The 25,445-nt window shown below is 42.4% G+C and overlaps 1 protein-coding gene and 1 long non-coding RNA gene across 62 annotated transcripts in view; both read left to right on the top strand.

Annotated features, from left to right (window-relative positions):
• Positions 1–141: 141 nt before the first annotated feature.
• On the top strand, positions 142–1,831 carry LOC127929173 (uncharacterized). 12 transcript variants are annotated; one of them, XR_008133648.1, is made up of 6 exons: positions 148–288; positions 429–477; positions 526–574; positions 788–885; positions 992–1,222; positions 1,286–1,454. It is a non-coding gene; the product is annotated as an uncharacterized LOC127929173 (long non-coding RNA). The 12 variants fall into 12 exon arrangements; XR_008133647.1 differs by having other exon boundaries at positions 666–885; XR_008133644.1 differs by lacking the exons at positions 429–477; positions 526–574 and adding an exon at positions 1,601–1,831 and having other exon boundaries at positions 1,286–1,348.
• A 159-nt stretch (positions 1,832–1,990) lies between these two features.
• Positions 1,991–25,445, top strand: part of LOC118373693 (fibronectin-like) — a 36,722-nt gene continuing 13,267 nt past the window's right edge. For all 50 annotated transcript variants that reach the window (XM_052516961.1, XM_052516955.1, XM_052517004.1 and 47 more), the window contains exons 1-8: positions 1,991–2,181; positions 8,298–8,340; positions 8,529–8,795; positions 9,355–9,621; positions 12,994–13,263; positions 17,596–17,856; positions 18,350–18,619; positions 22,618–22,887. In XM_052516961.1, coding sequence (XP_052372921.1) covers positions 2,179–2,181; positions 8,298–8,340; positions 8,529–8,795; positions 9,355–9,621; positions 12,994–13,263; positions 17,596–17,856; positions 18,350–18,619; positions 22,618–22,887 — 1,651 coding nt within the window. In that variant the 5' untranslated portion in view covers positions 1,991–2,178. The remainder of the gene's footprint in view (positions 2,182–8,297; positions 8,341–8,528; positions 8,796–9,354; positions 9,622–12,993; positions 13,264–17,595; positions 17,857–18,349; positions 18,620–22,617; positions 22,888–25,445) is intronic.

Below are 25,445 nucleotides of genomic sequence, written 5' to 3'. Positions count from 1 at the left end.
ATAAACTACAATAAATCTGAATAAATAGAGAGGAAATGGAAAGAAGGGGATGGAGGAAGAAAGGTGTAGAGAAAGAGGATGGAGAAAGAGAGGTGTAGAGAGAGAGATGAAAGAGAGAGGGAGAAAGGTATAGAGAGAGAGGTGTAGAGAGAGAGATGAAAGAGAGAGGGAGAAAGGTGTAGAGAGAGAGGTGTAGAGAGAGAGATGAAAGAGAGAGGGAGAAAGGTGTAGAGAGAGAGGTGTAGAGAGAGAGATGAAAGAGAGAGGGAGAAAGGTGTAGAGAGAGAGGTGTAGAGAGAGAGATGAAAGAGAGGGGAGAAAGGTGTAGAGAGAGTGTAGAGAGAGATGAAAGAGAGAGGGAGAAAGGTGTAGAGAGAGAGGTGTAGAGAGAGAGATGAAAGAGAGGGGAGAAAGGTGTAGAGAGAGAGGTGTAGAGAGAGAGATGAAAGAGAGAGGGAGAAAGGTGTAGAGAGAGAGGTGTAGAGAGAGAGATGAAAGAGAGAGGAGAAAGGTGTAGAGAGAGAGGTGTAGAGAGAGAGATGAAAGAGAGAGGGAGAAAGGTGTAGAGAGAGAGGTGTAGAGAGAGATGAAAGAGAGAGGGAGAAAGGTGTAGAGAGAGTGTAGAGAGAGATGAAAGAGAGAGGGAGAAAGGTGTAGAGAGAGAGGTGTAGAGAGAGAGATGAAAGAGAGAGGGAGAAAGGTATAGAGAGAGAGGTGTAGAGAGAGAGTTGTAGAGAGAGAGATGAAAGAGAGAGGGAGAAAGGTGTAGAGAGAGAGGTGTAGAGAGGTGTAGAGAGAGAGATGAAAGAGAGAGGGAGAAAGGTGTAGAGAGAGAGGTGTAGAGAGAGAGATGAAAGAGAGAGGGAGAAAGGTGTAGAGAGAGAGGTGTAGAAAGAGAGTTGTAGAGAGAGAGATGAAAGAGGGAGAAAGGTGTAGAGAGAGAGGTGTAGAGAGAGATGAAAGAGAGAGGGAGAAAGGTGTAGAGAGAGAGGTGTAGAGAGAGAGATGAAAGAGAGAGGGAGAAAGGTGTAGAGAGAGAGGTGTAGAGAGAGAGATGAAAGAGAGAGGGAGAAAGGTGTAGAGAGAGAGGTGTAGAGAGAGAGATGAAAGAGAGAGGGAGAAAGGTGTAGAGAGAGAGGTGTAGAGAGAGAGATGAAAGAGAGAGGGAGAAAGGTGTAGAGAGAGAGGTGTAGAGAGAGAGATGAAAGAGAGAGGGAGAAAGGTATAGAGAGAGAGGTGTAGAGAGAGAGTTGTAGAGAGAGAGATGAAAGAGAGAGGGAGAAAGGTGTAGAGAGAGAGGTGTAGAGAGAGAGATGAAAGAGAGAGGGAGAAAGGTGTAGAGAGAGAGGTGTAGAAAGAGAGTTGTAGAGAGAGAGATGAAAGAGAGAGGGAGAAAGGTGTAGAGAGAGAGGTGTAGAGAGAGAGTTGTAGAGAGAGAGATGAAAGAGAGAGGGAGAAAGGTGTAGAGAGAGAGGTGTAGAAAGAGAGTTGTAGAGAGAGAGATGAAAGAGAGAGGGAGAAAGGTGTAGAGAGAGAGGTGTAGAGAGAGAGGTGTAGAAAGAGAGATGAAAGAGAGAGGGAGAAAGGTGTAGAGAGAGAGGTGTAGAAAGAGAGATGAAAGAGAGGGAGAAAGGTGTAGAAAGAGAGATGTAGAGAGAGAGGTGTAGAAAGAGAGATGAAAGAGAGAGGGAGAAAGGTATAGAAAGAGCAGGTTGAGAGAAAATAAGTTCAGTCACTTAATCTCTGTGACCACACTCTTTATTTCATAAAAGCATTGAATATAATGAATATTTTATTGGGTCTCCGTACCGCATTGAAATCATCCCTGAGCTTCTTCACTCTTATCATGTCTGCTTTCTGACAACGTTTTAGGACCATCAGCTCCACAAATACCTCTGCTTCCACCTGGAGGAACAACGGAGTGATTACAACTGTCACAGGAATGACAAAAAAACAAGGAAGAATACTGTATGTTTTCTGGTCTGTTTGTTTGTTTGTATGTTAACAGCATTTAACCAAGAGCTGAAGACATTTCAACTTTATCAAATATTTTCATGTATAATAAATATTTTAAATAGTGTTTAACTGAAATAGTAAGTGAAAGTAGTAGTGAAACTGAAAGTAAATTCGACAACTATTTTATGTAGCTTCACACGAGACAGCTCAACAGCAGGAGAAATGGTACGTTAATATTTGTATTATATAAGTCAGGTGTCAGATCTTTTGGCGTCACATCTTATTTATCCAAACGAAACGTGAAGATAATAAGGCCGATGTTCAACTTAATACCAAACTAGGCCCAGTATGGCGAGGGGCGCACAAAGAAGTCTACGAAACGTATTCTCTTTTACGCAACGATCGAGTGTATTCAGTGTATTTCTTCCACACTTTGAAAGGTCATGTCATTGATTGCGCTATAAGCAGATTTGAGTTCCGTTGCATTTGTTCGGTGTATACCCATACTTGCTTTTAATTAGTAGGCATTTTAGGATGGGCGAAAATAGAGACTTTTATATTATGTGAAATTTGGAAAATAATGTACAATTTCAAAAAGTGAGTACTTTAAATGCCAGGATATTAAACTAATTTCTGCCGTGGTAGATTTCAACCAAGAGAATCTTCTTTACACACTCAGGTATTTACTTACTGCATTCATTTGTACTAAACAGTACGTTCTATATAGTATGTAGATTTCAGACATGGCCAATGACTTCCGGTAGCAGCTGCTCCCAGTCGACCCAGACAAAACGTATGCGTAAAAACGGTAAAAATGCAGACAATTTTGGGGTTGAAGGTGGGACCATGGAGATAGATAGATGACTAAACTTTGCATCTATGCCATTTAACATCTGAAATCATGGACAGCGCCACGAGTGTATCTCCATTTTAAAGTAGTACATTTTCTTCTTCAGCCAGTGAAGTTGGAAGTCCCACCCAGTTGACTACATTAATATGATGAAATCCCTCAATGGCGCTGCTCATTTATAATATAGGTCTTTGGCCACTAGAGGCCTCTATTATTCTCTATGGTTGGGGCAGGTTGGAACATTTGGGCTAGTAAGGTACAACTTTGACGTCAATTATACATAAACTGTATACAATCTAGCCATGACCAGGTTCGGGCGGATAGGTGTCCAGCCTAGGCCTGGGTCATTTCTACAACGCAGTGCGTTTTCTGTCTCCAGGAAATATCACTTTTTATTTAGTTTCAAATGTGGATTCCAAATGCTTTAAATATAAGGTCCTTAAAAACTAAAATATTCATCCTGAAAGGATGCATTTTGAACACTATTCTTCAGTGGATGAAAGTGTTTTTGCCATGTCCCTGGGTGTTATTTGTTTGAATGTTAAATGACGAGACAGAGGCATTGATGCGAGTAACCAGTCTTGTTCAGTACATCACAACACATCCGGGTATCTCAAGCACCCCGGTAAAACACAAGAGTTGCAGTAATGAACATTTACCAACAGATGGCATCACTGTGCCATCTTACACCCATACCACTGTTCATCAACTTCCGCAAGAAACATAAGCAATACATTATTGTATCTTTCTTCATTATTTTATAGTCCTAGTTAAATTCTCTCATCAATAATGTTTTTTAAATGATTTGTATTATTGCATTATTATTATTGTGTTTAAGATGTTCTGTGTGTCCCTGATCTTCTGTGTGTCACTTTCCACCCTGTTAGTTTGTTGTAAATCTCCATTTAAGAGAACAACCATTTCCTAAGATGACACCACATTCAGGAAGTGTCATAATTTTTTTGGTGGGAAAACAATGGTTTTAAGCTACAGAAATATAAACACTCAGTTTATCTATTTTTCATGTTTCATGATGTTAGTCTGTACACTATGCCCCACTGTATGTCCCACTCATATCTGCATGTCCCACTGTATGTAGCACTCATATCTGTATGTCCCACTCATATCTGTATGTCCCACTCATCTGTATGTCCCACTCATATCTGTATGTCCCACTGTATGTCCCACTCATATCTGCATGTCCCACTGTATGTAGCACTCATATCTGTATGTCCCACTCATATCTGTATGTCCCACTCATATCTGTATGTCCCACTGTATGTCCCACTCATATCTGCATGTCCCACTGTATGTAGCACTCATATCTGTATGTCCCACTCATATCTGTATGTCCCACTCATATCTGTATGTCCCACTGTATTTCCCACTCATCTGTATGTCCCACTCATATCTGTATGTCGCACTCATCTGTATGTCCCACTGTATGTCCCAGTCATATCTGTATGTCCCACTCATCTGTATGTCCCACTCATATCTGTATGTCCCACTGTATGTCCCAGTCATATCTGTATGTCCCACTGTATGTCCCAGTCATATCTGTATGTCCCACTCATCTGTATGTCCCACTCATATCTGTATGTCCCACTGTATGTCGCACTCATATCTGTATGTCCCACTGTATGTCCCAGTCATATCTGTATGTCCCACTCATCTGTATGTCCCACTCATATCTGTATGTCCCACTGTATGTCCCAGTCATATCTGTATGTCCCACTGTATGTCCCACTCATATCTGTATGTCCCACTGTATGTCCCAGTCATATCTGTATGTCCCACTCATATCTGTATGTCCCACTGTATGTCCCACTCATATCTGTATGTCCCACTGTATGCCCCACTCATATCTGTATGTCCCACTGTATGTCCCAGTCATATCTGTATGTCCCACTCATATCTGTATGTCCCACTCATATCTGTATGTCCCACTGTATGTCCCACTCATATCTGTATGTCCCACTGTATGTCCCACTGTATGTCCCAGTCATATCTGTATGTCCCACTGTATGTCCCACTCATATCTGTATGTCCCACTGTATGTAGCACTCATATCTGTATGTCCCACTGTATGTCCCACTCATATCTGTATGTCCCACTCATATCTGTATGTCCCACTCATATCTGTATGTCCCAGTCATATCTGTATGTCCCACTGTATGTCCCACTCATATCTGTATGTCCCACTGTATGTCCCACTCATATCTGTATGTCCCACTGTATGTCCCACTGTATGTCCCAGTCATATCTGTATGTCCCACTGTATGTCCCACTCATATCTGTATGTCCCACTGTATGTAGCACTCATATCTGTATGTCCCACTGTATGTCCCACTCATCTGTATGTCCCACTCATATCTGTATGTCCCACTCATCTGTATGTCCCGCTCATATCTGTATGTCCCACTGTATGTCCCAGTCATATCTGTATGTCCCACTGTATGTCCCACTCATATCTGTATGTCCCACTGTATGTCCCAGTCATATCTGTATGTCCCACTGTATGTCCCAGTCATATCTGTATGTCCCACTGTATGTCCCACTCATATCTGTATGTCCCACTCATCTGTATGTCCCACTCATATCTGTATGTCCCACTCATATCTGTATGTCCCACTGTATGTCCCACTCATATCTGTATGTCCCACTGTATGTCCCACTCATATCTGTATGTCCCACTGTATGTCCCAGTCATATCTGTATGTCCCACTGTATGTCCCACTCATATCTGTATGTCCCACTCATATCTTTATGTCCCACTGTATGTCCCACTCATATCTGTATGTCCCAGTCATATCTGTATGTCCCACTGTATGTCCCACTCATATCTGTATGTCCCACTGTATGTCCCAGTCATATCTGTATGTCCCACTCATATCTGTATGTCCCACTCATATCTGTATGTCCCACTCATCTGTATGTCCCACTCATATCTGTATGTCCCACTCATATCTGTATGTCCCAGTCATATCTGTATGTCCCACTGTATGTCCCACTCATATCTGTATGTCCCACTGTATGTCCCACTCATATCTGTATGTCCCACTGTATGTCCCACTGTATGTCCCAGTCATATCTGTATGTCCCACTGTATGTCCCACTCATATCTGTATGTCCCACTGTATGTAGCACTCATATCTGTATGTCCCACTGTATGTCCCACTCATCTGTATGTCCCACTCATATCTGTATGTCCCACTCATCTGTATGTCCCACTCATCTGTATGTCCCACTCATATCTGTATGTCCCACTGTATGTCCCAGTCATATCTGTATGTCCCACTGTATGTCCCAGTCATATCTGTATGTCCCACTGTATGTCCCACTCATATCTGTATGTCCCACTGTATGTCCCACTCATATCTGTATGTCCCACTCATATCTGTATGTCCCACTGTATGTCCCACTCATATCTGTATGTCCCACTCATATCTGTATGTCCCACTGTATGTCCCACTGTATGTCCCACTCATATCTGTATGTCCCACTCATATCTGTATGTCCCACTGTATGTCCCGCTCATATCTGTATGTCCCACTGTATGTCCCACTCATATCTGTATGTCCCACTGTATGTCCCACTGTGTGTCCCACTCATATCTGCATGTCCCACTCATATCTGTATGTCCCACTGTATGTCCCACTCATATCTGTATGTCCCACTGTATGTCCCGCTCATATCTGTATGTCCCACTGTATGTCCCACTCATATCTGTATGTCCCACTCATATCTGTATGTCCCACTGTATGTCCCAGTCATATCTGTATGTCCCACTCATATCCCACTGTATGTCCCACTGTATGTCCCACTCATACTGTATGTCCCACTCATATCTGTATGTCCCACTCATATCTGTATGTCCCACTGTATGTCCCACTGTATGTCCCACTCATATCTGTATGTCCCACTCATATCTGTATGTCCCACTCATATCTGTATGTCCCACTGTATGTCCCGCTCATATCTGTATGTCCCACTGTATGTCCCGCTCATATCTGCATGTCCCACTCATATCTGTATGTCCCACTGTATGTCCCACTGTATGTCCCACTGTATGTCCCACTCATATCTGTATGTCCCACTCATATCTGTATGTCCCACTGTATGTCCCGCTCATATCTGTATGTCCCACTGTATGTCCCACTCATATCTGCATGTCCCACTCATATCTGTATGTCCCACTGTATGTCCCACTGTGTGTCCCACTCATATCTGCATGTCCCACTCATATCTGTATGTCCCACTGTATGTCCCACTCATATCTGTATGTCCCACTCATACATGTCTACCCTGTTAGGTTAAATAGAGAAAAATCACAACATTTCTAAATGTTAAAATATGTTTGATAGAGAAGTTCAACTCCTGTTCAAGTGTCCACCATTGTACTAGCTCAAACTTGCTCAGTCATACATGTCCTTTTTCTGATAGAATACTACAAAATATATTATAATTTTTTCCTCCAAAAGTGATGAGGTCCAAAAGGCACCACATTGTAGGAATGACCTGCCTAACACAATTTCCTAAAAGATGACCGACATGAATAAGACAACGAAATAACCTAATTACATAATGACTATAATTTATGTATATAATATTTGGCTACCATTACAAGACAGCCTAGGTTACCATTACAAGACAGGTAGCTACTGTTTTATCTTGTTTCGTTACTAAGGGTTGTACAGTTCTGAGGATGCTTAACAGTTAGGTCAGGTACCGTATCAACAGAACTATTGTTGCAATGGGTGACGACACCGGCAGTGTTTTAGCCGAACATTATTTTTTTTAGAATACAATGAAACCTGCAATTGTGCTTGTTTCCTGGAACACTCTCCTTCACCGTGGCAAAACATTCAGGAGAACTTCAGTGCCCGTATAAGTGGGAATGTGAAAGAATATACAATATCTGACCAAATAAAGTATCTTAACAAGGAGCCACCATGAGCCAGAACAGCTTCAATACACCTTGCCATACATTCTACAAGTGTCTGGAACTCTATTGGAGGGATGCAACACCTTTCTTCCAAGAGAAATTCCATCATTTGGTGTTTTGTAGATTGTGGTGTAAAACGCTGCCTCAGGCGCAGCTCCAGAGTCTCCTATAAGTGTTTCATTGGTTTGAGATCTGGAGACAGACACACCCTTTAAAGCCCTTACGCTCCTTTGAGAGCCTTCTTTCAGAGTCACTGAGATCTCTTCTAGCCCTGTTAGCCAAAATAATGGGCAACTGGAAATAGTTATACATGACCCAATGCATGATGGGATGTTTTAATGGCTTAATTAACTCAGGAACCACACCTGTGTGTATATACTTTGTATCCCTCATTTACTCCAGTGTTTCCATTGTTTTGTAGGTTACCAGTATGTCAAAAGCAGTTGATGTATCTTGACTTTTAAATATCTGTTGTACATTTAGCAAAATAACCATTTCTATGTTGTTATAGAAATGACTCTTCTTATTTTGTTCTCACACTTTAAGAGTTGTGATGGCGACCAACAGACAATGCAGTCCTCAGATGATGGTAGGTATGGAAACACAGAATAAACTGACCCAAACTATATTATTTAATTTAAATCTACATTTAAGAGGATACATTTACTAAGATATAAATTGTTGTCCCTTTACTGCTGGGATGAATAATACACCCGTTTATGTAATTTTATTGTCAATAAAGTCTGGTTTCACTCTCTCTCATTATTCCTTCACCAGTGCTGCCCCCTCCTGGTGACATCCAGGTCCTGTTGCTGACATTAGATTCTGTGTCTCTGAGCTGGAGTTCTCCTCAGGGGCTGACAGGACCACAGACATTCAGAGTGACCTGGGGGTGTGACGGTGAAACAAGCTCAACAAGAGTGAAAGATGTGTATCATCTTAAAATAAGCAGTCTCAAACCTGGTGAAAAGTACCAGTTCAACATGGCTACAGAGGGAGAAGATGGAAGACAAAGCAGATGGGTGTCAGCATCCCTATCCACAGGTACAGTAGGTCTCAGCATCCCTATCCACAGGTACAGTAGGTCTCAGCATCCCTATCCACAGGTACAGTAGGTCTCAGCATCCCTATCCACAGGTACAGTAGGTCTCAGCATCCCTATCCACAGGTACAGTAGGTCTCAGCATCCCTATCCACAGGTACAGTAGGTCTCAGCCTCCCTATCCACAGGTACAGTAGGCCTCAGCATCCCTATCCACAGGTATAGTAGGTCTCAGCATCCCTATCCACAGGTACAGTAGGTCTCAGCATCCCTATCCACAGGTACAGTAGGTCTCAGCATCCCTATCCACAGATACAGTAGGCCTCAGCATCCCTATCCACAGGTACAGTAGGCCTCAGAATCCCTATCCACAGGTACAGTAGGTCTCAGCATCCCTATCCACAGGTACAGTACGCCTCAGCATCCCTATCCACAGGTATAGTAGGCTAACTTGTGTTTTTATCCAGACTACATCAGTCATTCATTACTAGAGACATTTTTGGACTCTCTGTCAAAAACAGCACATCCTCTATTCTAAACTAATCTTGGTTTTTGTTCCAGTGGTCACACCCAGAGATTTAAAGATAGACCATTTGGAAGAAACCTCCTTCACTCTCCACTGGTCCAAGGCTGAAGGGATGGAGAAAGTCCCACAGCGCTTCTTCATATCCAACTGCATCCCAGGAACATTCCCCCTCACAGACGTTACTGACGACTGCCACAAAACCTTCTCAAACCTGCATCCTGGCACAGAGTACACTGTTAGTGTTGCAACTGTGCTGAGCAATGGGGAACAGAGTGAACCTGTCTCTACAACAATCTGCACTAGTAAGAGATCTTCCCCCAATTACAGCTCATCATCTCTTTACCAGTAACTGGAGAGATTTTGTTACTTTACAAATAACATTTTTGTTTTGTTTTTAGTAATCTGGTTTTTTTGGTGTGTGTGTTTTTCTCTCCCATATCTAAAGCCCTGGCTTTATTCTACTTTTCCACCCTTAAGGCTATAAACATTTTATTAAATGTTTAAGTGATAAATATTTTTGAAAATGAGGTGAACTAAAATGTTAAGGTAGAAATAGGGCTGTTGCGGCATATTGCATGTACAGTAACAGACAGTTACATGACCTTTCAACATCATCAAATCAGAACCATGGACAGTGTAGTGACTTTAAATAACAGTCCTCAGATGAATGTAAAACTAATCAATGAACTATGTTTCATTGTTACCCAATAAAATGAATCATGTAACACTTAACTCATTAGGATTTGGGGCACCACGAGAGCGGTTCTTTAAAGAGTTACCATCTCTCGAATTAAACTCTTCAAGGTCTTTACCTATCACATCTATAAACAGTCAACTTATGAATCATGACCTCGTATCATATCACCATTCGTATACTCGTTGCATCTGCAAAAACCTGAGCCTTACTTATGTTTCAGAACTACGGAAATTGGTTTAATTATTTATTTAGATGCTAATTAAATGAGAACACAGGTGAAAACACAACCACTGTACATGTTATTGACTGGAGACATAATGCGATGAAAACAAGTCCCTAGCGGAATTACAACTTTGATCAATAGTTGTTTGGGGGGTTTGACGTATTATACTGAACAAAATATAAACACAACATTTTATATAATTTTACTGAGTTAAAGTTCATATAAGGAAATCTGTCAATTGAAATAAATTCCTTAGGCCCTTATCTATGCATTTCACAATGGGAGCCAGGCACAGCCAATCAGAATGAGTTTTCCCCCACAAAAGGGCTTTATTACAGACAGAACTACTCCTCAGTTTCATCAGCTCTCCAGGTGGCTGGTCTCAGACAATCCCGCAGGTGAAGAAGACAGATGTGGAGGCACTGGGCTGACGTGGTTGCACGCGGTCTGTGATTGTGAGGCCGGTTGGAAGTACTGCAAAAATCTCTAAAACGATGTTGGAAGCGGCTTATGGATGAAATATGAACATTCAATTATTTGTCAACATCTCTGGTAGACATTCATGCAGTCAGTATGCTAATTGCACAATCCCTCAAAAGTCATCCTTGGCATTGTGTTGTGACAAAACTGCACATTTTATAGTGGCCCAATATTTCCCCCAGCACCTGTGTAATGATCATGCTGTTTAATACCTCGCCTATCAGGTGGATGGATTATCTTGGCAAAGGATAAATACTCACTGACAGGGATGTAAACAAATTTGAGAGAAATTAGCTTTTTGTGCAAATGGAACATTTCTAGGATATTTTATTCCAACGAATGAAACATGGGACCAACCCTTTACATGTTGCTTTTATATTTTTGTTCAGTATTGTAAAGGCAAGATTAAATTGAGAAGAGTCTGATGGGTGAAAATATGATCACTTGATGAGAGAACAGTGTGTGCAGCCTGAAGCTTTATTGCTTGCACTCGGTCCCTATAGTCCTATCATGCAGCCCATATATGTTTTCATTTCTAAGACATTCTAAGGGTTTCTATAATTCAAAACTAAAGTTACCAAATAACTTTGAATCTTGCATATAGGACCTGTTTCAAATGATCACTTTTACGCTCAACATAGACACTTCGTATGCGCACCAGCTCTGGATTGGGAAAAATATCCTCTCTATTTTAATCAGCTAAGTTCAATTATATTCTTCCTTCTATAAATGTATATAATATAAAATAATCGCACAGGACTTAAGCATATATTGTCTGCTAAATGAGCAAGCCTACAGTCTATGGCATGGCACATTGCCAGATAACGTACAGTAGGTCAAATCTTCTGTTCTTCTGAAATACATTGTCTTCATATCATAATGTTTCTTTAGTCCTCCTAACATAAATCATTGATTATTGTGATGGTGTATATTCAATTGACTTTAAAAAATATATAGATATTGCAAAGCTATGCATCATATCCCAGGCGTTTATTTGCATAAATCCCTGGACACAACAGGCAATTATCAGAGCCAGGCTTCTATTTGAGCCAGGCGTCTATTTCCTTTATGTACACAGCTTTTGCTCATTTGCATAGTTAATTGCTTAATTCCAGGATTCACTTCCAGCATTGTAATACATGTATTCATTTCCTATTCTAAATGAGTTATCATTTACACGTCACATTTATTTGGTCTTATTATTCCTCTATTTCGATTCTAAAAAAATACTTATTTTGACAGAATAACCTTGACAGAATAATTGTCTTTGACTGCATTTTCAGCAGTTCTTACTTGCACCACTAGAGGGCGATCAACCAATTTCTTGGAGTCTGTACTCCCGAAGCTCTTCACTTTTTGTACTTGCCAGTTAGCAGTTGTCAGCTGTTATCAGCCAATGGCTAACAGTTTCTTTCTGGCTATAAACAAGGATGATTGCCATAATGATTGCATGACAATAACCAGCTGACAAAATGTCATGACCTCCACATCCCTAGCTATCTTAAAATACTACAGCAATCTTAGTGAAACACCTAGCAGCCTAATCAAGAGATGTTGTACTGCTGGGGAGGCGGAAAGAGGCCTAGTTCAGCTCATATCTGAGAGGAAGTTATGTATGTCTTCCTCAAAAGCTTGAGGACTTTCTTTTACATTTTTCTGATTATACCATTTTTAAGAAATGTTAAGTGGGACATCTATTAAACATTTAATTACATTTGAGTGTACAAACATTTTTCCCTCAGAACAGCCTCAATCTGTTGGATCATAGACTCTACAAGGTGTCGACAGCGTTCCACAGGGATGCTGGCCCATGTTGACTCTAATGTTTCCTACAGTTGTGTCAAGTTGGCTGGATGTTCTTTGGGTGGTGGAACATTCTTGATACACACTTGAAACTGTTGAGCGTGAAAAACTTAGCAGCGTTGCAGTTCTTGACCCAAACTTATGCTCCTGGCACCTACCATACCCTGTTTAAAGGCACTTAAATATTTCTGTCTTTCTCATTCACCCTCTGAATGGCACACATAATATACGTCTCAATTGTCTCAAGGCTTAACATTCCTTCTTTAACCTGTCTCCTCCCCCTTCAGCTACACTGATTAAAGTATATTTAACGAGTGACATCAAAAAGGATCATAGCTTTCATCTGGATTCACCTGGTCTGTCATAGAAAGTCTGTCATGGAAAGAGCAGGTGTCCTTAATGTTTTGTACACTCAGTGTATATCTGGAGTTAAACTGTAACCCTGACAATAATGTGTTTATTTTCCCTTAGTACTTCCTGCTCCAGACCAGCTGACTGTTGACTCAGTGGACACCACATCAGCTGCTGTTAGCTGGAGTCAGCCACCAGGATTGGACCAAACCCAATATCATTACCAGATCTCCTACCGCTGTCCAGGGACAGAACCACACATCACTAGCACATCTTCACCCAGCATCACTCTCTCTGACCTGAAACCTGCTACTGAATACTCAGTCACTGTCTGCACTGAGCTGGAAAATGGAAAGCAAAGTCAACTGGTGTTAACAACCTTCACCACAGGTAACTACCCTACTTAAGTATTAGTTCTGGTTATCAAAATGGCTATATGTGAATTCCCCAGATCTCAAAATGCAGTTTGGTGAAATCAATAAAAGTTGTTTATGCGGTGCATTCTTAAAGTATTCAGACCACCTGAATTTTTCCACATTTTGTTGAATTCCAGCGTTATTCTAAAATGGATTTAGAATATTTTGCTTATCAATCTATAAACAATACCCCATAATGGCAAAGCAAAAAATGGTTATGAGAATTTGTTGCAAATTTATTACAAATAAAAAACATACCTTATTTACATAAGTATTCAGACTCTTTGCTATGAGACTTGAAATTGAGCTTAGGTGCATCCTATTTCCATTGGTCCTCCTTGATATGTTTCTACAACTTGATTGTAGTGCACCTGTGGTAAATTCAATTGATTGGACAGGATTTGGAAAGGCACACACCTGTCTATATAAGGTCCCACAGGTGACAGTGCATGTCAGAGCAAAAACCAAGCCATTTGGTGGAAGGAATTGTCCATAGAGCTCAGAAACAGGAATGTGTCGAGGCACAGATCTGGGGAAGGTTACCAAAAAACGTCTGCAGCATTGAAGGTCCCCAAGAACACAGTGGCTTCCATCATTCTTAAATGGAAGAAGTTTGTTACCACCAAAACTCTTCCTAGAGCTGGCCAAAACTGAGCAATCAGGGGAGAAGGGTCTTAGTCAGGTAAGTGACCGAGAAACCGATGGTCACTCTGACAGAGCTCCAGAGTTCCTCTGTGGAATGGAAGAACCTTCCAGAAGGACAACCAGCCCTGCATCACTCCACCAATCAGGCCTTTATGTTAGATTGTCCAGACGGAAGCTGTTACTCAGTAAAAGGCTAATGAAAGCCCATTTGGAGTTTGCCAAGAGCCACCTAAAGGACTCTCAGACCATGAGAAACAAGATTCTTTGGTCTGATGAAACCAAGATTGAACTCTTTGGCCTGAATGTGAATCGTCACGTCTGTAGGAAATCTGGCACCATCCCTACGGTGAAGCATTTTGGTGGCAGCATCATGCTGTGGGGATGTTTTTCAGCGGCAGGGACTGGGAGACTAGTCATGATCGAGGACGAGATTAACAGAGCAAAGTACAGAAAGATCCTTGATGAAAATCTGCCCCAGAGCGCTCAGGACCTCAGACTGGGTGGAAGGTTCACCTTCCAACAGGACAATGACCCTAAGCACACAGCCAAGACAATTCAGGATTGGCTTCGGGACAAGACTGTGAATGTCCTTGAGTGGCCCAGCCAGGGCCCGAACTTGAACCCGATGAAACATCTCTGGAAAGACCTGATAATATCTGTGCTTTGACGCCCCCATCCAACCTGACAGAGCTTGAGAAGATCGAAAACGAATGGGATTAACTTCCCAAATACAGGTATGCCAAGCTTGTAGCGTCATACCCAAGAAGACTCACGGATGTAATCGCTACCAAAGCTGCTTCAACAAAGTAATGAGTAAAGGGTCTGAGTATTCATGTAAATGTGATGTTTCAGTTGTTTTTTTAAATCAAATTTGCAATATAAAAAAAAATACAAATGTTTTGTCATTATGGAGTATTGTGTGTAGATTGACAAGGGGGGGGAAATTATTTAAAACATTTTAGAAAAAGGCTGTAATGTCACAGAGTGTGGAAAAGTTAAGGGGTCTTAATACTTTGTGAAAGCACTAATATCAGAGTTCACGCTTTCACGCTTTCGAATAGCCCCCACGATATGCAACTTTTCAGGGAAGTTAGGGACCAATATACACAGGCAGCTAGGAAAGAAAAGGCTAGCTTTTTCAAACAGAAATCTGCATCTTGTAGCACAAACTCCAAAAAGTTCTGGGACAGTGTAAAGTCCATGGAGAATAAGCGCACCTCCTCCCAGCTGCCCACTGCTCTGAGGCTAGGAAACACTGTCACCACCGATATATCTGAGATGATTGAGAATTTCAATAAGCATTTTTCTACAGCTGGCCATGCTTTCCACCTGGCTACCCCTACAACGGTCAACAACTCTGCACCCCCCATAGCAATTGCCCAAGCCTCCCCAGCTTCTCCTTCACCTAAATCCAGATAGCTGATGTTCTGTAAGAGTTGCAATATCTGGAACCCTACAAATCAGCTGGGCTAGACAATCTGGACCCTCTCTTTCTAAAATTATCCACCGCAATTGTTGCAACCCCTTTTACTAGCCTGTTCAACTCTCTTTCGTATCGTCTGATATCCCCAAAGATTGGAAAGTTGCCGCGACCATCCCCCTCTTCAAAAGGAGAGACACCCTAGACCCAAACTATTGCAGACCTATATCTATCCTACCCTGCCTCTCTAATGTCTTCGAAAGCCAAGTTAACAAAGCATTTCGAATCCCACCGTACCTTCTCTGCGATTACATTTTGGTTTCCGAGCTGGTCATGGGTGCACCTCAGCCACGCTCAAGGTCCTAAACGACATCATAACCGCCATCGATAAAAGACAATACTGTGCTACCGTATTCATCGACCTGGCCAAGGCTTTCGACTGTCAATCACCGCATTCTTATCGGCAGACTCAATAGCCTTGGCTTCTCAAATGACTGTCTCGCCTGGTTCACCAAATACTTCTCAGATAGAGTTCAGTGTGTCAAATCAGAAGGCCTGTTGTCTGGACCTCTGGCAGTCTCTATGGGAGTGCCACAGGGTTCAATTCTCGGGCCGACTATTTTCTCTGTATACATCAATGATGTCGCTCTTGCTGCTGGTGATTCTCTGATTCACCTCTACGCAGACAACACCATTCTGTATACTTCTGGCCCTTCTTTGGAGACTGTGTTAACTAACCTCCAGATGAGCTTCAGTGCCATACAACACTCCTTCCGTGGCCTCCAACTGCTCTTGAATGCAAGTAAAACTAAATGCATGCTCTTCAACCGATCGCTGCCCGCACCTGCCGCCCGTCCAGGATCACCTGTCTGGACGGTTCTGACTTAGAATACGTGGATAACTACAAATACCTAAGTGTCTGGTTAGACTGTAAACTCTCCTTCCAGACGCATATTAAGCATCTCCAATCCAAAATTACATCTAGAATCGGCCTCCTATTTCACAAACAAAGCATCCTTCACTCATGCTGCCAAACATACCCTCGTATAACTGACTATCCTACCTATCCTTGACTTTGGCAATGTCATTTACAAAATAGCCTCCAACACTCTACTCAGAAATTGGATGCAGTCTATCACAGTGCCATCCGTTTTATCACCAAAGCCCCATATAGATGACCTGGAGCCATTGGGTTTGGCGCCGAATATGAGGCGAGGGCCAGCCAACGAGAGCATACAGGTCGCAGTGGTGGGTAGTATAAGTATTTTCTAGGTAAAGCACCGCCTTATCTCAGCTCACTGGTCACCATAGCAGCACCCACCCGTAGTATGTGTTCCAGCAGGTATATTTCACTGGTCACCCCCAAAGCCAATTCCTCCTTTGGCCACCTTTCCTTCCAGTTCTCTGCTGCCAATGACTGGAACGAACTGCAAAAGTCACTGAAGCTGGAGACTCATATCTCCCTCTCTAACTTTAAGCACCAGCTGTCAGAGCAGCTTACATATCATTGCACCTGTACATAGCCCATCTGTAAATAGCCCACCCAACTACCTCATCCCCATATTGTATTTTTTCCTCCTTTGCACCCCAGTATCTCTACTTGCACCCCAGTATCTCTACTTGCACATCCATCTTTTGCACATCTATCACTCCAGTGTTTAATTGCTAAATTGTAATCATTTTGCCACTATGGCCTATTTATTGCCTTACCTCCCTAATCTTACCTCATTTGCACACACTGTATATACCTTTTTATATTTTGTAATTGACTGTTTGTTTATTCCATGTGTAACGCTGTGCTGTGGTTTGTGTCGCACTGCTTTGCTTTATCTTGGCCAGGTCGCAGTTGTAAATGAGAACTTGTTCTCAACTGGCCTACCTGGATAAATAAAGGTTAAATAAATAAATAAATATATATATTATTCCATTACTGTGAGTCATTATGTCAAGGAGTTGATCTGCTTCTGATTGCTTTAACTTGATCAGTAGTACAGTATTAAACACTTGTTATTGTGGAGATATAATTACACCATTCTTTTCATTCATATTTATTAATGAATATAGCAGAAACTCTTTATTTTTTTTACATTACATATCTGACCTCTGTTCTGACTTCTGCTTTAGCTTATTTTTTCTCATATTAAAAGGAATTGCAAGCTTATTTTTCAAGTACTATTCTACTTTTCTTCTGTAGTTTCTAGAGATAAACAATAGCCCTGACAAAAGTGTATTTCCCCTTAGTACCCACTGCTCCTGGCCAGCTGACTGTTGACACCACATCAGCTACTGTTAGCTGGAACCAGCCACCAGGATTGGACCAGACCCAACATCATTACCAGATCTCCTACCGCTGTTCAGGGACAGAACCACACATCACTACCACATCTTCACCCAGCATCACTCTCTCTGACCTGAAACCTGCGACTGAATACTCTGTCACTGTCTGTACTGTGCTGGAAAATGGAAAGAAAAGCCGACTGGTGTCAACAACCCTCACAACAAGTAAGGAAGTACCCTACTTAAGTATTCTGTTCAGTGTCAAAGCTGATTAAACTTGAACTAGTTATTGAAATTACTATGAACTAATGATAATGGATGTATCAATATGTGATGTAAAGGTCCAGTATCTTCCCTGATGAGAAATATATGGTTAATTCCCCAGACCTCATCATGCAGTTTGGTGCTGAAATTAATAAATGTTTTTATAGTGTCTGAACTCTTGCTTGCTTCCCATTCGTGTGAGTCATTATGTCAAGGGGTTGATCTGCCTCTGATTGCTTCAACTTTATCAGTAGTACAGTGTTAACCACTTGTTATTGTGGAGAGGATTTATAATCACAGCGTTCTTTTATTTTATATTTAAAGGAATTGGAGTGACGACATCAATGTCGCAGCAGAGGACCACCGTTGATAAATGGATAAACAGCAGAAACCCCTAAATACAACTTCTGTGTGACGTCTATCTTTTAGCTTCTTTCTTATTTCTATTTCTTAGTACTTCCTGCTCCAGACCAGCTGACTGTTGACTCAGTGGACACCACATCAGCTGCTGTTATCTGGAACCAGCCACCAGGATTGGACCAGACCCAACATCATTACCAGATCTCCTACCGCTGTCCAGGGACAGAACCACACATCACTACCACATCTTCACACAGCATCACTCTCTCTGACCTGAAACCTGCTACTGAATACTCTGTCACTGTCTGCACTGTGCTGGAAAATGGAAAGCAAAGTCGACTGGTGTCAACAACCCTCAGCACAAGTAAGGAAGTACCCTACTTAAGTTCTGTCTGGTGTCACATTTGGACTAGATATCAAAAAGACAAATGTAAATTAACAAATCATAATTGTGTCGGTTTTATGTTCCCAAAAGACAAACAGTCATCACTCCCAGAAAAGGGAACTAACAAAGATAATCACTTCAACAACCAAACACAGAAAGGGTTTCAAAAGGGGTTCTGATAGACACCATGGGGGTTCCCACTGAAAGATGGCAAAGCCACTAGTAAGGGGTTCTGATAGACACCATGGGGGTTCCCACTGAAAGATGGCAAAGCCACTAGTAAGGGGTTCTGATAGACACCATGGGGGTTCCCACTGAAAGATGGCAAAGCCACTAGTAAGGGGATCTAAAGACACCATGGGGGTTCCCACTGAAAGATGGCAAAGCCACTAGTAAGGGGATCTAAAGACACCATGGGGGTTCCCACTGAAAGATGGCAAAGCCACTAGTAAGGGGAGGTCTAAAGACACTAAAGATGGCAAAGCCACTAGTAAGGGTTCCCACCCACTGAAAGATGGCAAAGCCACTAGTAAGGGGATCTAAAGACACCATGGGGGTTCCCACTGAAAGATGGCAAAGCCACTAGTAAGGGGATCTAAAGACACCATGGGGGTTCCCACTGAAAGATGGCAAAGCCACTAGTAAGGGGATCTAAAGACACCATGGGGGTTCCCACTGAAAGATGGCAAAGCCACTAGTAAGGGGATCTAAAGACACCATGGGGGTTCCCACTGAAAGATGGCAAAGCCACTAGTAAGGGGATCTAAAGACACCATGGGGGTTCCCACTGAAAGATGGCAAAGCCACTAGTAAGGGGATCTAAAAGCCACCCACCACGGATGCCCACTAAGGTTTGTCTCAGATAAGCAAACACCAACTTAGGATCTGAAGTAAAAGGGATATGGAGCTAAATAAACAGGAGTTTCTGGCTAAATGCCGTGGCCACCCTAACATGAGGTGTAGGTATCCCAATATCTCTCCATCTGATGCACTGAACCAGCAGCTATTAAATACCAGCAGGGCCATATTTTGGCCACAGGATGGCAGCAGTGTATTTTAAACGTTTTGTACTGATCCATGAACCATTGCATTTATGTTAAAAATGTTGTATTAAGACTGCCCAAATGTGCCTCATTTGTTTATTAGTAACTTTTCATGTTCAAAACTGTGCACTCTCCTCAAACAATAGCATGTTATTTTTTCACTGTAATAGCTGCTGTAATTTGGACAGTGCAGTTAAATTAACAATAATTTAAGCTTTCTGCCAATATCAGATATGTCTACGTCCTGGGAAATTTTCTTGTGACTTACAACCTCATGCTAATCTCATTGGCCTATGTTAGCTCAACCTCATGCTAATCTCATTGGCCTATGTTAGCTCAACCTCATGCTAATCTCATTGGCCTATGTTAGCTCAACCTCATGCTAATCTCATTGGCCTATGTTAGCTCAACCTCATGCTAATCTCATTGGCCTATGTTAGCTCAACCTCATGCTAATCGCATTGGCCTATGTTAGCTCAACCTCATGCTAATCTCATTGGCCTATGTTAGCTCAACCTCATGCTAATCTCATTGGCCTATGTTAGCTCAACCTCATGCTAATCTCATTGGCCTATGTTAGCTCAACCTCATTGGCCTATGTTAGCTCAACCTCATGCTAATCTCATTGGCCTATGTTAGCTCAACCTCATGCTAATCGCATTAGCCTATGTTAGCTCAACCTCATGCTAATCGCATTAGCCTATGTTAGCTCAACCTCATGCTAATCGCATTAGCCTATGTTAGCTCAACCTCATGCTAATCGCATTAGCCTATGTTAGCTCAACCTCATGCTAATCGCATTAGCCTATGTTAGCTCAACCTCATGCTAATCGCATTAGCCTATGTTAGCTCAACCTCATGCTAATCGCATTAGCCTATGTTAGCTCAACCTCATGCTAATCGCATTAGCCTATGTTAGCTCAACCGTCCCATGGAAGGGACACCGATCCCAAATCAGTTTTAAATACCAGCAGGACCAGCGGCTCTTAAATACCAGCAGGACCAGCAGCTCTTAAATACCAGCAGGGCCAGCAGCTCTTAAATACCAGCAGGGCCAGCAGCTCTTAAATACCAGCAGGGCCAGCAGCTCTTAAATACCAGCAGGGCCAGCAGCTCTTAAATACCAGCAGGGCCAGCAGCTCTTAAATACCAGCAGGACCAGCGGCTCTTAAATACCAGCAGGACCAGCGGCTCTTAAATACCAGCAGGGCCAGCGGCTCTTAAATACCAGCAGGACCAGCGGCTCTTAAATACCAGCAGCTCTTAAATACCAGCAGGACCAGCGGCTCTTAAATACCAGCAGCTCTTAAATACCAGCAGGGCCAGCAGCTCTTAAATACCATCAGCTCTTAAATACCAGCAGGGCCAGCGGCTCTTAAATACCATCAGGGCCAGCGGCTCTTAAATACCATCAGGGCCAGCAGCTCTTAAATACCAGCAGGGCCAGCGGCTCTTAAATACCAGCAGCTCTTAAATACCAGCAGGACCAGCGGCTCTTAAATACCAGCAGGGCCAGCAGCTCTTAAATACCAGCAGGGCCAGCAGCTCTTAAATACCATCAGGACCAGCAGCTCTTAAATACCATCAGCTCTTAAATACCATCAGGGCCAGCAGCTCTTAAATACCAGCAGGACCAGCGGCTCTTAAATACCAGCAGCTCTTAAATACCAGCAGGACCAGCGGCTCTTAAATACCAGCAGGGCCAGCAGCTCTTAAATACCAGCAGGGCCAGCAGCTCTTAAATACCATCAGCTCTTAAATACCAGCAGGGCCAGCGGCTCTTAAATACCATCAGGGCCAGCGGCTCTTAAATACCATCAGGGCCAGCAGCTCTTAAATACCATCAGGGCCAGCAGCTCTTAAATACCATCAGGGCCAGCAGCTCTTAAATACCAGCAGGACCAGCAGCTCTTAAATACCAGGGCCAGCAGCTCTTAAATACCAGCAGGGCCAGCGGCAGGACCAGCGGCTCTTAAATACTTAAATACCATCTTAAATACCAGCAGGGCCAGCGGCTCTTAAATACCATCAGGGCCAGCGGCTCTTAAATACCAGCAGGGCCTGCAGCTCTTAAATACCATCAGGGCCAGCAGCTCTTAAATACCATCAGGGCCAGCAGCTCTTAAATACCATCAGGGCCAGCAGCTCTTAAATACCATCAGGGCCAGCAGCTCTTAAATACCAACAGGGCCAGCAGCTCTTAAATACCATCAGGGCCAGCAGCTCTTGAATACCAACAGAGCCAGCAGCTCTTAAATACCAGCAGGACCAGCAGCTCTTAAATACCAGCAGGGCCAGCACAGCTGTAACACATACTGACTAACGAGGTGACTCCAATCAGAGCGCCCAGCCTAGTCAACCTTTAAATGGATAGAGAAACTGAAACTCGTAACAGAACCGAAACCCGTAACAGCCAGCATGGGGTGTAAAGGTCCAGTATCTTCCCTGATGAGTTATATATGATGGTGAATTCCCAGATCTCATCATGCAGTTTGGTGCTGATATCATTAAACATTGTTTATAATACAGTGTCTGAATTGGCTGTCTTCTATTCCTGTGAGTCATTATATCAAGGAGTTGATCTGCCTCTGATTGCTTTAACTTGATCAGTAGTACAGTATTAAACACTTGTTATTGTGGAGAGGATTTATAATCACAACATTATTTTCATTTATATTGATTTATCTTTGGTGTGGCAACAATCTGGCAGCAGGACAGCACCGTTACTAAATGAAGATAGCAGAAACCCTTCATTTGTGTTACTTTACAAATCCAACTGCTGTTGTGTGACGTCTGTTTTTAACTTATTTCTTCCCATATCTAAAGGAATTGCAAGCTGGCCTTTTCTACTTCATTACAACTATTCTACTTTCCCTTCTGTAGTTTATTTCTAGAATTAATCTATAGCACTGACAATAATGTATTTTCCCTTAGTACTTCCTGCTCCAGACCAGCTGACTGTTGACTCAGTGGACACCACATCAGCTGCTGTTAGCTGGAACCAGCCACCAGGATTGAACCAAACCCAACATCAGTACCAGATCTCCTACCGCTGTCCAGGGACAGAACCACACATCACTACCACATCTTCACCCAGCATCACTCTCTCTGACCTGAAACCTGCTACTGAATACTCAGTCACTGTCTGCACTGTGCTGGAAAATGGAAAGCAAAGTCGACTGGTGTCAACAACCCTCACCACAGGTAAGGAATTGTCCTACTAAAGTATTATGTTTGGTGTCAAAGTTTATAAGATCTTAACTAGATATCAAAATAACCTCCTACATAGGCGATTATATCACCTGGTTTAAACATCTCTAGAGACTATATCACTCTCGTCATTACTCAATGCCAATGTACTCACATCCTACCTTCCCTTTGTCTGTACATTATGCCTTGAATCTATGCTATCGTGCCCAGAAACCTGCTCCTTTTACTCTTTGTTTACGAATGTGCTAGACGGCCAGTTCTTATAATCTTTAGCCGTACCCTTATCCTACTTCTCCTCTGTTCCTCTGGTGATGTAGAGGTTAATCCAGAACCTGCAGTGCCTAGCTCCACTCCCACTCCCCAGGTGCTCTCATTTGTTAACTTCTGCAACCGTAAAAGCCTTGGTTTCATGCATGTTAACATTGGAAACCTACTCCCTAAGTTTGTTTTACTCACTGCTTTAGCACACTCTGCCAACCCGGATGTCTTAGCCATGTCTGAATCCTGGCTCAGGAAAACCAAAAACCCCTGAAATTTCCATCCCTAACTATAACATTTTCGGCCAAGATAGAACTGCCAAAGGCGGCGGTATTGCAATCTACTGCAAAGATAACCTGCAGAGTTCTGTCTTACTATCCAGGTCTGTACCCAAACAATGCGAGCTTCTACTTCTAAAAATTAACCTTTCCAGAAGCAAGTCTCTCACTGATGCCACTTGCTATAGACCACCCTCTGCCCCCAGCTGTGCCCTCGACACCATATGTGAATTGATTGCCCCCCATCTATCTTCTGAGCTCGTGCTGCTAGGTGACCTAAACTGGGACATGCTTAACACCCCAGCCATCCTACAATCTAAACTTGATGCCCTTAATCTCACACAACTTATCAATGAACCTACCAGGTATAACCCCAAATCCGTAAACACTGGCACCCTCATAGAAATCATTCTAACTAACTCGCCCTCCAAATACACCTCTGCTGTTTTCAACCAAGATCTCAGCGATCACTGCCTCATTGCCTGCATCCGTAATGGGTCTGCGATAAAACGACCACCCCTCATCAGTGTCAAACGCTCCCTAAAATACTTCAGCGAGCAGGCCTTTCTAATCGACCTGGCCAGGGTATCCTGGAATGACATTGACCTCATCCCGTCAGTAGAAGATGCCTGGTTATTCTTTAAAAGTGCCTTCCTCAACATCTGAAATAAGCATGCTCCATTCAAAAAAATGTAGAACCAGGAATAGATATAGCCCTTGGTTCACTCCAGACATGACCAGCAAAAAAACATCCTGTGGCGTTCTGCATTAGCATCGAATGTGATATGCAATTTTTTCAGGGAAGTTAGGAACCAATATACACAGGCTGTTAGGAAAGCTAAGGCTAGCTTTTTCAAACAGAAATTTGCATCCTGTAGTACAAACTCCGAAATGTTCTGGGACACTGTAAAGTCCATGGAGAATAAAAGCACTTCCTCCCAGCTACCCACTGCTCTGAGGCTAGGAAACACTGTTACCACCAATAAATCCACTATAATTGAGAATTTCAATAAGCATTTCTCTATGCACCCTCTACAGCAACCCGCCCAAGCCCCCATCATTTCTCCTTCACCCATATCCAGATAGCTTATGTTTTGAAAGAGCTTGCAAAATCTGGACCCCTACAAATCAGCCGGGCTGGACAATCTGGAACCTCTCTTTCTAAAATGATCTCTAGAAATTGTTGCAACACCTATTACTAGCCTGTTCAACCTCTCTTTCGTATTGTCTGAGATTCCCAAAGATTGGAAAGCTGCCGCAGTCATCCCCCTCTTCAAAGGGGGAGACACTCTAGACGCAAACTGCTACAGACCTATATCTATACTACCCTGCCTCTCTAAGGTCTTCGAATGCCAAGTTAAAACCTGTTGAGGCGAGGGGTTCCCCTACGGGAACTCCATCCCCCCCGTTCAGCTGAAAAGGTGGCGCAGGGAATGCAAAAATATTATTTAGAAATGTTTAACCTCCACCCATTAACAAGTCCAATAACTCAAATGAAAGATAAACACCTTGTTCATCTACCCAGCGTTTCAGATTTTTTAAAATGTTTTACGGCGAAAACACAACATATATTTATGTTAGACCACCACCAAAACAAAGAAAAAACATTGCCATTTTTTCCAGCAAAAGATAGAAATCGGAAAAACAGGATAAAAAAAAATCAATCACTAAGCTCTTGAAAATCTTCATCAGATGACAGTCATATGACATGTTACACAGTACATTTATGTTTTGTTCAATAATATTCATTTTATATCCATAAATCTCAGTTTACATTGATGCCATGTTCAGGAAATCCTCCAAAATATCCGGAGGAATTATAGAAAGATATGCCAGATAACAGAAATACTCATCATAAACTTTTGACTAAATATTCCCTTACCTTTGATATTTCATCAGAATGTAGTGCAAGGAGTCCTAGTTCAACAATACATCGTTTTGTTTCATAATGTTCAATTCTAGTGTCCAAGTAGCAGCATTTGCTACCACTTTCAGCTCAAATGCTCAAAAAATGAC

This window comes from Oncorhynchus keta, unplaced genomic scaffold (assembly GCF_023373465.1).
Source record: "Oncorhynchus keta strain PuntledgeMale-10-30-2019 unplaced genomic scaffold, Oket_V2 Un_scaffold_5451_pilon_pilon, whole genome shotgun sequence".
Taxonomy (NCBI): domain Eukaryota; kingdom Metazoa; phylum Chordata; class Actinopteri; order Salmoniformes; family Salmonidae; genus Oncorhynchus; species Oncorhynchus keta.
Note: the sequence above shows the minus strand (reverse complement) of the source record. Positions and strands in the feature narration are given on the sequence as shown.